General features: G+C 35.8%; 2 protein-coding genes across 2 annotated transcripts; both read right to left on the bottom strand.

Annotated features, from left to right (window-relative positions):
• Positions 1-5,446: 5,446 nt before the first annotated feature.
• Positions 5,447-8,321, bottom strand: LOC137708478 (vesicle-associated protein 4-2-like). The gene is made up of 7 exons (XM_068447562.1): positions 7,913-8,321; positions 7,102-7,172; positions 6,800-6,881; positions 6,546-6,667; positions 6,008-6,085; positions 5,781-5,900; positions 5,447-5,667 (listed from the first exon to the last, which is right to left on the bottom strand). The coding sequence occupies exons 1-7, from the start codon at positions 8,184-8,186 to the stop codon at positions 5,608-5,610; spliced, it is 807 nt and encodes a 268-aa protein (XP_068303663.1). The 5' UTR covers positions 8,187-8,321; the 3' UTR covers positions 5,447-5,607.
• An 8,777-nt stretch (positions 8,322-17,098) lies between these two features.
• LOC137709379 (uncharacterized) lies at positions 17,099-17,762 on the bottom strand. Its single transcript, XM_068448473.1, has one exon. The coding sequence runs from the start codon at positions 17,701-17,703 to the stop codon at positions 17,347-17,349; it is 357 nt and encodes a 118-aa protein (XP_068304574.1). The 5' UTR covers positions 17,704-17,762; the 3' UTR covers positions 17,099-17,346.
• Positions 17,763-18,211: the final 449 nt, after the last annotated feature.

The following is an 18,211-nucleotide window of genomic DNA, read 5'->3' as shown; positions in this document are numbered from 1 at the left end:
TGTGCTTTTAAAAAGAAAGTGGAAATTGTATAAACGATAATAATTGCATCCCGTCTATGAGAAGGATGTACATATTCTTTTGTTTACGAATAATGGGCTTGATCAAAATCATTCAATTTATTAAGTTTTATTAAAGATCACACGTACTAAAATTATTTAAATTGGAAAATATTTATTCATATAAACGTATCATATAAATAGATAGTTCATTATGAAAATGATACTTTATACCTATATGTCTTTTTGTTATGTAAATTTGGATGCTTAATTAATATCCAATTGAAATATAATTTTCTATAGGTGATTTACAAATAAAAATTAAGAAATGGAACAATTCTGATTATAAAATTTGTACGACTATGATATTTGTCAGGTCTTGTGCTCCTCACCAAGGGACTTACTTGTACATTTTCACTTGGGATTAACAAACCTTTACAATCCAAATACCATAATCATAACTGTTTCTTCTCTTTACCATTATATATGTAAATAATTATATTTAAATTAGAGATCTTTCAGCTATTTATATACATAAAACAAATGGGTCGTTTATCATAAAGATACTACTAGTTACCAAACAGTTGATTAGTTTGATTAGTTTAACACATCTGGATAACTAAACGATTTCTAAATTGAATAATTGTTTTTCAGACATATATGATCTGTAAATGATGAAGAAGAAAAAAGAATGATTCCGATAATAGTTCATTAATCATGAGTGATAGAACAAGTAAATTCCCGTGGAGAGACATAAGCATTATTGTTAAGAAAATATGAAAGATAAAGCTAATTATCTTTATAAAAGTTGATAATTAAATACTAGATTGAGTACTCAAAGAAAAACTTTCTACTTTTATGTATTAATATTTTTTTCTACAAGTTATATCTGGAGATAAACATTTGAATTCGGGACACCACTCATAACGCGTAACAATCATTAGATTATACTATTCATTATCTTTTGATTTAATAACAACATTGTTTGGACAATACACTGTTCCTTATCAGACTTTTCTAACAAGCCGGATGAGATCGATCGCGATATGCAATGATGAACCCTAGAAGAAGAAATGAAGAGAAAAAGAATCCTTGTAGTAGCTAGAAGGCAGCCAATGAGGGCAAACAGGTGTCGTGCTTATCCGAACTTTCCCCTTCTATCTCATGACTCATCGCTCGTGCATCCAGCCAGTGCAAACACGTGTACGTACAACATCGTTTCATCGTCCCCTGCTACCCTCACGTCCTCTTTCAGCATGGGGCTCGCCCCTTGTCCTCTTCCCCCAGTTATCCTATAAAACCTCGGGGGTAGTTTCGTCTTTCCGATGGAGAGCGGATGAGGTTACGGAGGGAGAGGGACACGTGAGCAGGCAGGTGCCAGTGGTCCTTTTGGGCATTTTGGCGCCATTGGGTCGTCATGCTCATGGGGGCATGCATGGCCATCACGTGCTTTGACGTGGGGTCTGTCGTCTCTATTATCCTCGGGTTTTGAAGCTTTTAAAATGAATAAATTTTTGCTTTTGTTTTTAGTATTCTGATCTTTGAGCTTTTTGGACGGGTGAGATTTCATGCAGCGCGAACGAACGGTGTCTGATATCAGTCGGTTGATCATTCGACGGTCACTTCTTTTTCCCTTTTCTGTTGAAACTCGACCGACGACATTAAACTTTCATTTTTGTAACAGAACTTTGTTTTTTCTTCAAATTTTCATTTCATATGTGTCGAGAAAATTTTGTCTGGACCTCGTGTGAGTTGTATTGTATCATGCCGATATATTTACGGATACAAATTTTGGGAAAATTTGGTTACGGTTGTACGGTATCATCAATCATGTTTATGCAAAGAAAACTTGCTTGAAAGGATTGTATATTCATATTTGTACTGTTTAGGAGGATATTTTAGTTTTTAAAGTTAATGTCACATTTTGAATTTGCGAATACGTAATACTTCGTCAACATGAACCTTCTTGCTAAAGAAAAATAATTTCTAACTTCTGAAGTATGTTTACATGGACATGAAACTTTTATATATCCATATTGCATCCTCAAGAATATCTCCTTCCCCATCTAACTTCTCAAAATGTTTCTAGGTCAATAGTATTTTTTTCAATCACACATCTATTAAAAAATAACCTCTTTGGAGTTGGAAAATTTGTGTTGGTCACAACTTTATGACAATATAGAGGTTTTACCGTATAACTAATTAGGTATTGGCTAGTTGTAATCTCTATTACAATTGAAAACTATCTTCAAGTTTGAATTCTCACCTCTGTTGAGAGGTGATCAAAAGAGATATTTTTCTGATCTGGTTAAGTTTAAGTAGTTGACATGGTATAGTATGAATCTATATGAAATAATTGTAGATACATTGTTAGAGAGATTGGGATTGTGTACTTAAATATAGAATGGTTGGCAATAACCCTATATATGTATGTGGTGATAATGAAGATATAGAGATACTAACTGACTGAAATTGCCAAGTTAATAGAGAAATGACCTTTTTGAATGTGGAGAGGAAGAGGAAAGGTGGCTTACGATTGTAGGCATTTCCTAGCCCACACATTAGGATAAATCGTGAAATACAAATGGATTGTAGTTCGAGTTGTAAACATTACAACAGTTTTATATTCGATTCTGTCTTCGAATATCACTTATTTTCAGTTGTTAGATATTCTTAAACCATTTCTAACCCTTGGCCTAAAATCTAAAATTTTTAGCCTAAAAAATTTAGGTTTTAACCCAGAAACAACTTTTCTGGCCTAAAATTTTAGCCTCAAATTATTAAAGAATGAATTTTGGCTAAATTTTTTTTTTCTTAAAGTGACTTTTTTTAAAAGAAAAAAAAAATCTGTAGACTATCCTAATTTAATTTTATGAACATTTTAACCTAAAAATATTTAGATTTTGAAAAATACTGAAAAATTATTAACCGACATCATGAAACTCGTTAAACACTATAAAAAAAATATGAAACACATAAGATTTTTTTTTTTTTTAATTACTTTAAACGTTAGATTTAAATTTGGACCGTTAAATTTTTGTTTTTACCGTTGAATTTCATCAAATTAAATCTTAACCGTTGGATTTAATAAATTTATAAATATCGAACTAAATAAAATATACATATAAGATGGGTCAGCCCACTAATCCTGGGCTAAATTTGGCTTTATTTTAGGTTATAGGTTTTAGGTCGAATTTTAAGCTTGTGTTGGGTTAGATTGGATTTGGGGGAAGGAAGGAATAAAAGGGGGAAAATAGGTTATAGATCAGGTTGGAGATGACCTTAGGATTGAGTTTAGGATGAGAAGATTCATCATGGCTGTCACATACAGTGGATGGGGATCAAATTACAACTTGCTTCCCACCATTTACATTCTGTTCATTTTTATCATTACTGCAGATGGGTCACATTATATACAGTGGGACTTCCATTTCACTAAGGAGGTCCACCACCCATCAGGCATCAGTTTTGAGAATAATAATTGTGTTTACTATATGCTCTCGTCATTATCAGAGTGGGGAAGCTGGTGGAAATTGAACAACAAGAACTGGTCCCCATTGTAGAGATATCTATTATATCTACAGTTCCAAAAGTGCTTTTACAATATTCGCTTTTGGACTTTGTCAACAAAGAGAACATGAAAAGAAACCCAACTGTGCTGCTGCTGGTATTGGAAACCAAATGTTTTAGATGTATCCATTCCTTTTTTTGATAGATTTTGCACTACTGGAGATTATTGTTCTTAGTATAATCCACTAATGAAGATGGTTAATTGATTTTTGATTCTTTGTGGGTTTCATTTGCTGTCACTTAAGCTTTATCAATATTATACTAGTATATGCTCACATACAAAGTGTGTATAAAATGTTTTTTTTTAATTTTTAAAATTCAAGGAGAGAGAAAGAGACTGAGAGAGAATGTGAAAGCAAGGAAAAAGCGAGAGAGGTTGGTTTATTTATTTATTTTTTAAAATTAGAAACGTTAAAATCACTTATAGGTGATGCTAAAATAAATAATAATAAAATTTTGTTTTATGAAATTACGTTACTGCCCTTACCTTTTTTGTTGTGATTAAAAATTAAATAGTCTTTTAACCCTTCTTTAATTAACAAAGAAAGTTCTATTAATATGTAGTTCGGATAATAAATTTGAGATTGAACATACATAAGATCTTCCAAAAAGGGATTGAGGAGTTTGGAACTTTGGATAATGATAACTTTTTAATTATTTGTAATTACAGACAGGTATTCCATTGTTAAAGAACATTGTGATACCGATAATATATACTTAGTTGGGGATTAATTTATACTAATTATAGGCAGTTACCTATCATTGTCATTGGCTTACATTCCAATTCATTGTTAAGATTAGTTTAAAAGATAAGATCTCCTCTTATTCTCTACATCATATATATAATCTTTTATATTAGAGGATAACTTTGCCATCTGTCCAGCTCAAGTTACTGCACACCTCTTCTTCCGATAAACACTTTGATATGACTCTTTACAAATCTTCAATTAAACTTGGAACTTTTTATGCTAAAGGGGACCACACATGCAAGATGGAACACCAAACGATTTAAGAATTTTTTGGATGTGTTTTAATAAAATGTTTTTGAAATCAGATGAATTTTGAAAAAACACTTGAAGTGTTATGTGAAAGAAACACGTAACTGGCGTTTTTTTTAGGAAGCACTTCAAATGTTTTTGAAATTCAAAAATATTTTCTCTCAAAACGATTTCAGTCATTTTAAAAGTGCTTCCAAATGTGTCGTTAGTGTCCCTTATTAATGAAAAAAGTTCAAAAGTTATTTGTAAAAAGTTCTATCTATTTGTATTGTATTTAGTGTCTCTTTAGTGGAAAAGTTCAATTTCCTACTGAAAATTTGCAAAAAGCAAGTTTTATCTATTTGTATTTCTTTATTCTTTAAGCCTGAGTTTTTTTATTCTCTCTGTGTGGGACTAAAAAATTGTAAACTAGAATCTCAAAGATCATGAGCAAGATACTCCATGAAAATAAAAGGGATACCAAGAAATGGTCTTTGATGGATAAGTTTGGTATTAATATGTTTGTTTTATGGTTAGTGGACCAAAAAATAAGAATTAAACTCAGATCTCAATCCACTTTCCACTAATTCCATATAATTAGGAAATGGAGAGCAGCCTCAGTATTGCTCTCTTTCAAGCTGTCAACTCTGAAGCCTGAACAATAGCAAAAGTATAGTTGTACGTGTTTAGAACCACAACTTTCATAAAGTCATGAGTAATCTGAATCAAGATCATTTCAGATCAATACATACACGTATATCATGATCCTTAAAGTGTATGTCAACATGGAACAAATAATTGCACATAGTTTTTGCAAATTCAGCAAGGAAACCGTAAATTCGCCGTATCAAGAGGTGTTCATGCTGCACGTCTCAGGACAAAAAATGAAGCGAAACAACCAGCCAGAACAGAGATTATATTTCTGTCAAATTTAAAACATTCATTTATACTATCTACAGGTTATAAGGTAGAGATGGGGACCCGAACGAAACAGTACTTTATTATAATTTTTCTCTTGAAACATGCTTCCAATTAGAAAGAAATGCCCTAAACAAACACAACTCTACACTGAATCAGCCCCTTCAACCTGCTGCTGCGCTAGGTATCTTTCCCTGCGCTCTTTCTACAAACGAAACCACACATACCGTAAGTAAGAATGTGCACAAGAAGAATGGTCTAAACAAACACAACACCGTCACTCTACCAAAAGAAACAAAAACAAGTTGAGTGCCTCACCCATTCATCTATGACAAGTCCTTCCCCTACAATCCGGGGGCCTGCTTCTTCTGGAGGTTTCTTTCGGGTTTCAAGGGCAGCTTCAGCTTCGGCCAATTGCCGCTTAAGTTTCTCCATTGCCTTAAAAAAAAATTTGAAAGTGAAGGGGCTTGTTACTGAGGCTAAAGCTAAGACAACCAAAAAAGTATGTATTGTGCAAGAAATGGCAAATTGGTCCATCTACTTACAGGGGTAGGGCGCTCAGGGTCAAGGAAAACAACACGCAAAACCTGCTCAACCACGACTTCGTCCCTCTGCTCATCAAACTGCATAAAAAAATATTACAGTTGATGTTTAATATCTTTGAATTATGATGCACACTGGTTTCTATCTTGTCATAAAGTAAAAAATATACAGCAGATTTCAGGTCATAAATCGGATATATAGCAAGATCAACCTGTTGCAGAACCAAGAGATATGGTCTGAACAAATTATAAGGAAGCCTTAATTAGAAATTATGCCAAATGTTTGCTAATGTAGTATGTGACATCTGAATTTTCACTTATTAACATATGGCGCAGAAGGTTATAGACAGCATGTGCTTTCACAATTGCAAGAATATTCCCAATTTTCACACACTGGAGAAAACAACCGCAAATTTGATATCTCAAAGTCTACTCACAATATTTACTGATATTATCTTGAGGGAAAGTAAAAATGTTACTGTGGAAAAACAACGTAAATGAATATGGTAAAAGTTATATTACGAAATGCCTGCAACTATACCAGTTCTGGTACATAGTCCATATCTCCCTTCACTTTTAAGCTCATGATCTTGAACTTCACCCGGCTCTTCTGGTCTACAGCTGGTTTCTCATCGTTCTCCGGAGGTTCCACAAACTTGAAAACTGTCAAGATTTAATATTACAATTTTCAACAATGAACGTGCTAAAATATGACTAGCTAGTATGTTATTCATTGCAAATATATGGATGTGAAATATAACCCGAAATAATGGAAGATCATGAAAAATGAATTACCAGTTGCAATAAGACTTTCACCAGGAGCAAGTATTCCCCCAGGAGGACGCATGTAACAACTCTTTGGTGCAGTTGTTTGGAACTAAAGCAACCAACACGTAAGCAGTTAGATAGCCGTATCAAATTCGTAATAGGAAAACTCCTGATACTGTCATCCAATGCTATACAATTTTCAAAACTATGCTAACCAAATTTGGTCGTAAATCTAGTCGAACAGTCAGTTTGTCCAATTAGCTTTGACTAGTTTCGATAATGTTAGAGGTGAAATACATAACAGGGGAACTTAGAGGATCAATCCATACCTTGAAAGCTACAAGAGACTTGCTTGTGTTTTTTATCCCAATTGCACTCCTGACCTGTTTACCGGGTTCATCTTCAGACGAAACAATCTCAATGTGAGCCAAATATATCTACCTTGAATCATCTACCAGCGAAGGAACTCAGCCAACATTACACTTTTATAATGATTAGCAAATATTTCTGAGTGAAAAGCTTATAAGAAATCCCAAGTGGAACAAAACTACACAAGTGGATACTTAAAAACAAACTATCAAAGAACAGAGCATATCAGATGCACAGACACCACTTAGAACCGTCCAGATCAGCAAAAAGAAACAACATTTGGAACTACTATAAGGGCTTGTTTGGGGTCTGCTTGTAGAATGGTTAAAACCGCTTTCTAACAACCAAAAACAGCTTATGGCTACGTTTGGCAGAAAAAATTAAAGTGCTTTGACGGGTTTCATAGAAAAACAATTCTAGCAAAAGTGCTTATAAGCATAAATGCTTCTCATCGAAGCATCACCAAACGGTCGCCAAGACTTCCACAGTTTAACTCTTGAAACTAACAAATCATGCAACTTAAGCAAATCAAAGAACAAAAAATGTGGCATTATGTTTTATGTACTAAAGGTTGAAGACCCAGTTAAACATTTGTCATTGAAAAACAGAGTCTAAGCTTAAAAGCACGACATTTCACGCAACCAATTAGACAACCCAAAAGAAACAAAGGTCAACTTTTTCCATTGAAATTCTTAGAAACCAGAAAAACCCAGAGCACAATTATTACATAACAACAAAGATAACTAGAAAGATGCAAGTAAAGGGGCTTACATGGAAAAAAGAGCTTATTCGGAGGATCAAGATGCAGCCTTCTCCTAGCCGGAAGCAAAGACTTGGTCACGTACGACACCGTACTGGCGGAATGAAGAGCCATCCGCTCCGCCGCAGACTCGTGAATCTGACCCAGCTGGTGGTGAACATTGTGATGCATTGAAGACAAGGTCGAGGACGACGACGAAGAAGCGTTCCCAGACTGCCAAAACGGCATTTTGAATAGACTCCAAAGCTTCCCGTCAGGCCCAGATTTCTCAGCCTCCACAGCCATTCTCGACCAACTCGCCGGAAATCACTTCTCGTCGCTAGCAAGTGGGTTTCGCCAGAGATGGTGGGGAAAACAGTGAAAAGAGAGATTTTGTTTTTACGCGGATTGAAGGAGAAAGCTGAAAGATTGAGACTTTGGTGGCAAGTAGTGTTTGTGGGAGGCCTTTATGGGGTGCGAATGCCAAATGTGGATGAATGCGACCTTTCGTTCTGGACTTTTTGAATTGTCGGAACTGGCGGTGGTTACTTTTGCTCACTCCACTCTGTTCTCTTCTGTCGTTGTTGGCTGTCAGTTGGCAGATGTGGATCAAAGTTTAAAAACTTATTGTGGGCAACATATGGACTATATATTTCGATTTCATTCAAATTATTGGACTATATATTTTTTTTTAAGTAATATCCTAATCTAATATCTTTTTTTGTCTGACTAACGTCGTAATCTAATTCAAACAATGGGAGGGAATTCAAATTTGGATTGAAAGAGGGATACATTACCCTAATTAAAGTGGTTACGCTAAAATAAAATTATTGAATTATAAGAGCATAGTTGTATGTTTTTTCCTTTGTCGAATCTTACGCTAATTTGATTTTTGGGTGCCATCAATTTTATACAAGTACATACATACATATATATATATATAGAAATATAGAAATATTCCATGACACTATATTTTAGTCCAACATGGTTATTAACTTGATTTTTATTTTTACGATTTCTTTCCTTCTCCACCATCATTAATTATTTTTCCTTTCCTTCTCCTGAATATCTCCTCCCTCCTTACCCTCTCCCCTTTCCTTCTCCACCTTTTGGATCTTTCTTCATCCTCCCATGGTTGCCTCATAGAAAATTTACTCGCATATTCAAACTTCAAACCACATAAACAAATCCTGCATCTGTCCTCCATTGCTCCACCTTTTGAATCTCCATTGCTCCACCATTTCAATCTCTAGTTTTTTCATAAGTTTTTCTTAATCTAAAATATTAGCCGTTTAATTGTTACATATTTTTAGGTCTGTTATATTACTATGAAAGGAAAAAACAAATTCTTATGTTTTTATTTTCTTATTTTTTTATTTTTTTATTTTTTTACAAACGATATTATTTATACTAAAGGAAGGAGATGATCTTGTAATAATGTAGTTCAAACTCGTCTTAGGCAAGAATCGAACCTAAGACTCACTTACAAGTGAAGATGAATACCCCTAGTCCGTAGTACTAAGTGGCAAAAAAAAATAAATTCATATGTTATATACATAAGTTATCACATTCTCGCTATCGAAATAATTCTTATTGATCGATTCCTTTAGTAGATAACATTTTCTCTTCAATCCATTGTACTTCACGTTCAACCTCTCCCCTTAATATAATTTGAAGCAATAATATCGGTTGGAAAAGAAAAATTGATAGCTTGGTCCAAAGATAAAATTGACAACTAGGAAGAATATACCCAAACCGTTGGTGGAAGAACTATAGCTTTGGATACGACATGGACATGCACCAAATCCGCACTTTCTTTCAAATCTTCGCATGATTCTTTTTTCCTTTGATCTCTCTTTTTATTCTTTTGTTCTTAAAAGAATGGATCAATCGCATGAGGCCATAATTAAAATAGGCTAATCATGTTTAGAGCATTAGAACATGTTCTCCTGGTGGTGCCATTAAAGATAACGACGCAGCAATCAGCAACTCCACTGATATTCCCATGCGGCCCCCTCGCCAGTGGGTCTTTCAAAGGCATCTCATCTTTTTCCCATATTTCATGCACCATAATTTTGACCTGCCATTTTGCACTTGGGAAAATCACAAAGTTCAAACAGCTTTTGTGTAAAGTTACTTCCGTTCCCTTTATTTTTCTCACTGTGTTTATATAATAAGTTGATCGAGCCAAGGGCTAATTGCTTGGACCAACATAATTGACTAGTGAAATTTAAGATTTAAGGGTTTCTCTCTCTTAATTATGTTAAACACATCAATTTAGTCTTCCAACTTCCAAATCGCTCGATGCGCGTTTATACTTCGATATATATAATTAATTTTAAAGGGCACGTAACTAATGTCATGTCAAATAATATGATGACGACATTGAGTGACTTTGGAGTTTAAGTTGGAAGACCAAACTGATGAGTTTCCCGTAATTTGGAAGTATTTTCAATCAGAATCCAAATTTTATTGTTTTATTTTTGTTAAAGATGAAATTCAATTCATTATTTGCTCTTGTATGTGTCATACTCTAAAAGAGGAGGACCAAAAATATGTGATTTCCTTCTTTCTGAACAAATTAAAAGGATATCATACTAAAAGACTCCAAACACACAGCATACGTAACGCTTGGTAATGATTTCATAAACATGGGAGTGGGCAGGAATAGGATCTTTCCAGCTCAGTTGGGCCTCAACAACTCAAGTACATTATTAGTCTAAGTGGTCCTTCTAATTGCTTCAAAGTCCCCTTATTCTTTGACACCATTCTTTTTTCGAAGAAGAAGATTCTCCCACTTTGTGTAGAAAGTGGCTTCGATCATGTTGCTAATTAGGAGTCTTCATTTGGCACGTGGGCCATGGCCCTGCCCGGCCCATCGGAAAAAGCCCAACCTGATTCATTATGGGATACAGGCCGGGCCGTCTCATTATATAGAGAGCTAGGCTTGGGCTTCGGTGCTTGAGCCCAGGCTCGGCTCATAGGCACGTCTTATTTAAAGCCTAGGATGCCCGGCCCGTAGGCCCATTTCATTTCACACACGCATGATACACTTATACTAGTTGTTCCCATTTCAACCCAAACCCAACTCACTTTCTCTAGTCACTACTCGACCTTAAACTCAAACACATCCTTTCTCTCATCTCCAACTACAGAATCGAATCGATCTAACGGTAATTAACATAATGGTGAACAAAAATGTATCCTCCAAAATTTTGTTGACGAGTGTCCTTATGTGATTGGTGTAGTTAAGTCTCATGTATAAATAGGGAATCATTGTCACTATTTCCTAAATTCCGATTCCTCTGTTATCAAAGAGTCTCATGCAGACTTTCCTTTCCTTGCTTTCATCTTCTTTTCTCATCTAATTTCTGTCATCAATTCTATATTTCTTCACTTAATAAAATGCAGTTAATGAAAATAACAATTTATGGATGAATCTCCAAACTTTGTAGGGAATAAATATTTACGTGCCAGAAGAAAATGTTTCCAAAGTACGTACAGATTACAGTGACCTCAAGCTGAGTTTAATTTGGCCTCAGTTGGGAACCCAAGAATTTAGATACATAACTTTCCTCATAGACTCCTCTGCCGGCTTTGCTTTCTCTTCTCGCATGATTGTGTTTGAAACCCTAGCAGCAGAGGAAGGAGAAGAATACAGCTCCTTGGCCTCAGTTGGGAACCCAAGAATTTAGATACATAACTTTCCTCATAGACTCCTCTGCCGGCTTTGCTTTCTCTTCTCGCATGATTGTGTTTGAAACCCTAGCAGCAGAGGAAGGAGAAGAATACAGCTCCTTGGCCTGAGAAAACGACCTGGTGAGATGGTTCTTGGCATGCTGGTGCATCAGTCTTATGGGGTCGTTCCACCTGCACACCCCTTGGTCTTTCAGTACTTCCACAACTCCAACCGTTGCCCCCACGATCCAAGCGCTACTTGCTGCACTCATCATCTAAATTTTCTTTTTTTCCTTGGGACTCTCTTTTGATTTGTATTGAACAAAGTATCGGAATTGAGAAAGGTTGAGTTGAAATATTTGGCAAGGAGGATGTATTATGTAGATGGGATATTAAGGTTGAGTGGTTTGATTTGGATACACGAATGGATGGAAGCAAAGCCAAAAATATTGGGTAAAAAACAGAGGTTGCAGAAGTTGCTGCTTGTTTTCCAAGGAAATCCACTGGTTTTTGGTTAATTTTTAGTACTTTTCTGCTGGTTTTCACACGCGCACTTTGTTTCATCAATAAAATAGTGCTTTTAAGCAGCAGACTAATATGGAATGGAACTTTACACCGTGCACAACATTAAGAAAATTGCATGTGCATCATCACTGCATACATCACTTTCTCTAAATTTTTGTTTTTATTTTTATCAAAGGTAAATGTTATTACCAAGGAAAGATATGTATATAGATGGAGGCCCGATTACACAGAGATATAGACCTCCACAACAACACAAAAAAGAGTCCAACCCAAGCTTTTGAGCCCTGAATTTCTCTTTAATAATCGCAAATACTCTTGCGATGTAAACATTTCTATTAGACTTCAATAAATTCTACTCTTTGACAAACAAAAAAATCTTTAGAGCCCAAAACAGAAAAGCACAATACTAAAAAACCCGAGCAGCCAATTCCCTCTGCTGCCGCCGGAGCACCAACCATCCACCAAGAACCAGCTTCCCTTGTAGATGCCGAAGATCCAACAAGGCAACAACCTGAAAACGAAAAGAAGAAGGCTCCATCTACCTGCAACAAGAACCATAAATATCCAAATCGCAACCACAAAGGAAAGGAAGCCAGTGGAAAATTCCACAAGCAACAGTGTCGAGAATGGTAGACAACTGGATAGTGGTGGTGTACACACCTGAGCCAGAGCTCTATGCACCATCCGATAAACCCACAAACGCGGAGAAGGGAAGCAATTACAAATATGGAATTTTTTGGGAGTGAAGGCAGACTGAACCAATTGGGATTAGGTAGAAGATGAATTGATTAGAACTATGGAGGTGAAAAAACAGTAGGGAGAAGATGAAGGGGAACGTCGGAATTTTGACTAAGTTATTTACTAATTAATTGCTTGATAATTCTTGATTTCTCCCTGTAAACAACGCTTTATCATAATAACAAAAAATAATTATATTTATGAGATTTAATGCAGGTTCGATTCCCACTCATAATATGCCTTCCCCCTCTCTAAGAACTAATTAAGATTGGATTGTATTGCCACATGGGCTTGGTAGTTATCACTGTACTAGTATACATACACTATTGTATTGCCTTCGGTTCATTAATTGGAATTTAGTGATTCCTCTCTCTCTCTCTCTCTTTCTCTTACTTTCTTCTTTTGCGATTCATCTTTTTCTACAGAGTTACAGATTTATAACTCTGATTCAGTACTGTTAGGATAAGGAGTGCTAATTCATTTGACTAAAATACATGTTGGTTATTTCTAACTCCTAGTAATCATTATTTTAGTGAAATTAATGAGGTAGCACTCGCAACATCAAATTCCAACACTTGTCCCTTGTTATATATCCATTTTGCCAGAACAACTCTGTCTGTAAATGAATATTACTTTTAGAACCTCAGTAGTACGAGTTAATTTTATTAATAATATACAGATAAAGTGTCGATAACATATCAATAACAACAACACTTATTAATACCAACATATTGATACACACTAGTTTTGTTTTAATTAGCAAAGTCTAGCTATTTGAAGTTGAATATCAGAGTGCGCGATAACTAAGACTACAAAATAATAAGAATATTATTAACAAACAAGAATGCTAAAACAGCTACAAAATCCCAAAGGGCTACATCGTGACTAACTTGTTATTCATGCTAAACTATAAACTATATTTATAGAGAGCAAAACCTAGAAACCCTAATTCGGATATACTAACTAACAAGCAAACTCAAATAATTATAAAATACTAATATTTTCTAACATACGACATGGGTTTGCAAACAAGTAGATGCGGATTGGCTCCGTTAGGCGGATTGGCAGGTATGCAAACTTGACTTGACTTGACTTGACTGGCGAACTTGCGAACTTTTGAATTGATTTTGACTTGCTAGTGTTGAGAGTATGGAAAGAACCCGTCACTATACGGACGAGATTTCCATATCTCAATTGTACCCACAAACGAACAATGCCAAAAAATTCTAGTAACTATCACTCGAGTGGTCAGTACTCCAAACACTCGAGAATTCATTGCGAACGGCAACGGCAGATACCCAAACTTCAAAACAAAGCCAACAACTTGTGAGGGCCTTCAAACAAAAAGCCAACGTTTTTTTCCTTTTTATTTTCTACTTTTTTCTCTCTCTTATTCTTTTGGAATTGGATCCTCTCTTGAGCAGGAGATCTGAATCCTCCTGACTCATTAACATGGACTATTGGATTTTGATCCAACGACTACAAACAGGGAATTCCTTTGAAAGTTATAATAATTGTAGTGGTTGGATCAAAATTTAATGGTTGTGTTAGTGGGCCAGGAGGATCATGGTCTTAGGAGACGATCCAATTCCTTATTCTTTTTTTCTTCATAGCACGTCTTCTTTCTTTTCTTTCTTCCTGCATCCTTCTTCCATTCTCTTCTGTGCAACTGCAAACTAGTACAGCAATCATCAAACTGCATTGAAACTCCATTGCAATCGTCGGACCAACAAAAAACAGCAAGAATAAGGTTTTCAAACTAGCAGCGGCAGGGTTGCAGTGGTTCGACAGATCCGACTCATGGGAGTCGATTGAGGGTACGAGACTAGTCGATGCGGGTACGAGACTACGGCAAAGTGCTTGGATAGCGACGGAATCGATTCAAGTAGTGGAGTCGTGATTGCGGGGCGGCGAGGTGGTGCGAGGGTGTAGGTCAGAGCTGGGTCGATCTGGTAGTGGACATGCTGGTGCGGGTTGAGCAGCACCGATGGTACTAGCAGGCTGGGGCAAACAGACGCAAACCTTTTTCTAAAACAATACCTTATCAAAACTAATACCGAGCAAACTAAAAAATACAAACTAGCTACCAAGAACAGATTCAATCCCGAAGAATCAAACCTGCTTTAGACTAAATTGAATATCAATGTGCGTGATAACCAAGATTACAAAATAATAGGAATATTATTAAATAAACAAGAATTCCGAAACGGTTACAAAATTCCAAGAGGTTACATCGTGACTAACTTATTATTCATACTAAACTATAAGATATATTTATAGAGAGAAAAACCTAGAAACCTAATTCGGATGGGCTAGACCCATAAACTAACTAACAAGCAACTCAAATAATCATAAAATACTAATATTTTCCAACACTTGAATATTCAAGTGCATGCACAAGAGAAAAAATGGATAACTTCCATATTTGACAAGATGAGTAATTTAGATGGTAATAAATCAACACAGAAATTATATCCTCGTTGATCATGAGAAGAAACTAGTTGAATCTAAGGAATTTGGTAGAGGGGGACTTGTTTGACTGCAAAGTCGATTAAAATTCTTTTGTTCACCCATGAAATTGGAAGGGAAAGGCATACAAATAATCCAAAGCAAAGAGAGAGAAAAAAAAGGGCTAATGTTAATGTTGATCACATGATAAATTATTCATCATATTAATTTTAGATACATTACAGAAAATTCAGAGATCTAAAATTAACAATCAATTTATTGCGAAAAATTACAAATTCCCTTCAGGCTACAGTCTACAAGTTGTTCAACCATGGCCAGCGATTTGTTGCTTATCAAAATTGAAAGAGTGGCTGAATGAATGATCAATTGGGACCCCAGCAGCTGAGGTACATGACTTTCCTGAGAGACTCCTCAGACTGCTTTATCTTCTCATCTTGTCTAACTTGAATTGAGATCAAAGCAGAAGATGAGGAAGAGAACTTGTTGGCCTGAGAAAACGACCCAAGTTGGTTCTTGGCATGCTGCTGCAGTAATCTTATAGTATAATTCCACCTGCAGATCCCCTGGTCTTTCAAGGCCTCCACAACTCCAACACTTGCTGCCACTACCCAACCTCTCCTTGCTGCTGCTGATGAAATAGTCATATTTTCTATCTGTATATATTTTTAACAAAGAACTCTTGATGGAAAGTTGCAAGTGAAGAAAACTGATGATTGTTTGGTGTGTTTGAATTTTGATTTGATGAAGAAAATGGTGAGTGGGTGTTGCTTTTATATGGAGCGACACTTCAACTAAGTTCATGAATGTAGGAGGAAAGTGGAAGCCCATATAATGTGGGAAAAACCATGGGAATAAAGCCAATGGTATACTTAGCTGGTCACACTCACTCATTGACAGAGGAGACAAACTTGTTGGGTAGGACCAAGCAAAAGCACACGGTTTTCCTTTGAAAAAATCCATTTAAGCCTCAAGTATGGGAGGAGATACCACTTGTTTTAATTTATGGAGCTAAAACAGGGGCTCCGTTATTTTTTATTTTTTTATTTTTAATAAGAATTAGAGATGTCATTTTTAAAAGAAGTTGGGATTTTTATCATAAAACTAATTAATAATATGGGGGCTAGCTCAATTTTTCATAGGCACATGGTCTATTCTTTTTCGATGTGAGATTCTTCCTTCCAACAATTTTCCTAAATTAGAAGAATGGTTATAAGAAAATATTTAGGTTTGAGTCTCATACTAAATGCCATAAAGGGATAACACCATGAAACAGACTAAATTGGATTGGACTGGATTCTCACTAGTGAAGTCATCCAATCTGATTCAATCGTGTTGGTTTGAAATTTAGGGATCCAAAACCATTAAAATCGGATCGAACCAGATTGGATCAATCAGTTTGGGCGGTTTGAAAGGGATCTTGAACCCCTACAATCGTGGCTAATCTTCTGTCCTAGTTCAGACTATGTTTCTAATTCTGTTCTTTTTATCTAATGGAAAGTTTTTGCTCCCTTTTCTTTTGGTATGGTTGGAGGTTGCTAATTCTTTGAATCAGTTAATCACTCTTCTGGTATGGTTGAACGTCTTGCCAGCGACCACGGAGGCAGCCACACCGGAGAAAACGAGATGCATACAATTTTGTCTCAAATTTGAAAATCACCTAACTACGTTCAGCGACATTTCGAGGAAAGTGAGAGTATAACAGGCGCTTTTGTCAATCCATCATAGCACCATTTTTTGTGGGGACAATATTTGAACTTCAAATTCCATAAGAGCCCTTCTTCAAATGTACCGTTGTGAAAATAAAAAAATTCAACTCAATAGTGATCAGCAATTCTCAGATTTATATGTTTAATTTACATGGCAATTGTCATAACATAACAAAATTTACATCAATTTGCCAGGACCTAGCAGACATCAATTGCCTGTTACTTACGATCCCAAACGATAGCCTTTGCTAATAACTCAAGGACCCCTTCATGGGGTGTTCCATCAGCAAGCGCTTACACAAAAACATGCAATCTTAATTTGCTCTTGTTTCTGTGAATGAATAATTGGGTTAGTTGTTGGGACCCCAGCAGCTGAGGTACATGACTGTCCTCAAAGACTCCTCTGATTTCTTCATCTTCTCATCTCTCACTTTACTCAGAACTGAAGCAGAAGGAGAAGAGAGCTTGCTGTTGGCCTGAGAAAATGACCTCACTTGGCTCTTGGCTTGTTGGCCAGCATATCTCAAAGCAGAGTTCCATCTGCAAATCCCTTGGTCCTTGAGTGCCTCCACAACTCCAACACTTGCTGCCACTATAGCCCTGCTTGCACTTGATGAACTCATGATTTCTTTTCGCTCCTTTGGGTATTCTGAATTCTTTTGGTAGTGATTGTGAATGTTTAAGTGTTTGATGAAGGAGATGAGCATGAAGTGCTTTTTATATAGGTATTAGAAAGGGTGGGCCTTTCCACCAATAACTAGAGGCGGTTTAGAGAGCGTAAAGCCAAAGGTATATATTTCTTTTCTTCTCTTTCTGTCACAGTCATTGCCACTAACTATACAAATGAGCACACGGTTTTCCATATAAAATCCACCTTAGCCTCAGGTATGGGAGGAAACACCACTTGCTTTTGTTTGTTTTAGTGGGAAATTGTCAAACTGTTTCCAAGACAAGATAATATATTCAGCTAAACAACTAAATCCCTTTTTTTTTTTGGGATAAAAATTAATTGACGCAGATTTCAAAGATTTTAGATTTCATTTTTCTAAATAGTGCTATCTATACATTCATTTTTACCTCCTACCCATTCTTATTTGTTTTTGTTCATTGATCTTCTTCATTCATTCAATCCAACGGCCAGAAATTAAGAGGATGAATGAGAGATAAAATTTGGTGTGTGGATAGCATCACCCTTCCTATAAATAAATATCTAAG

Source organism: Pyrus communis, chromosome 11 (genome assembly GCF_963583255.1).
Source record: "Pyrus communis chromosome 11, drPyrComm1.1, whole genome shotgun sequence".
In the NCBI taxonomy this organism is placed as follows: domain Eukaryota; kingdom Viridiplantae; phylum Streptophyta; class Magnoliopsida; order Rosales; family Rosaceae; genus Pyrus; species Pyrus communis.
The sequence above is the reverse complement of the archived record's forward strand: the minus strand, read 5'-3'. Positions and strand labels throughout refer to the sequence as shown.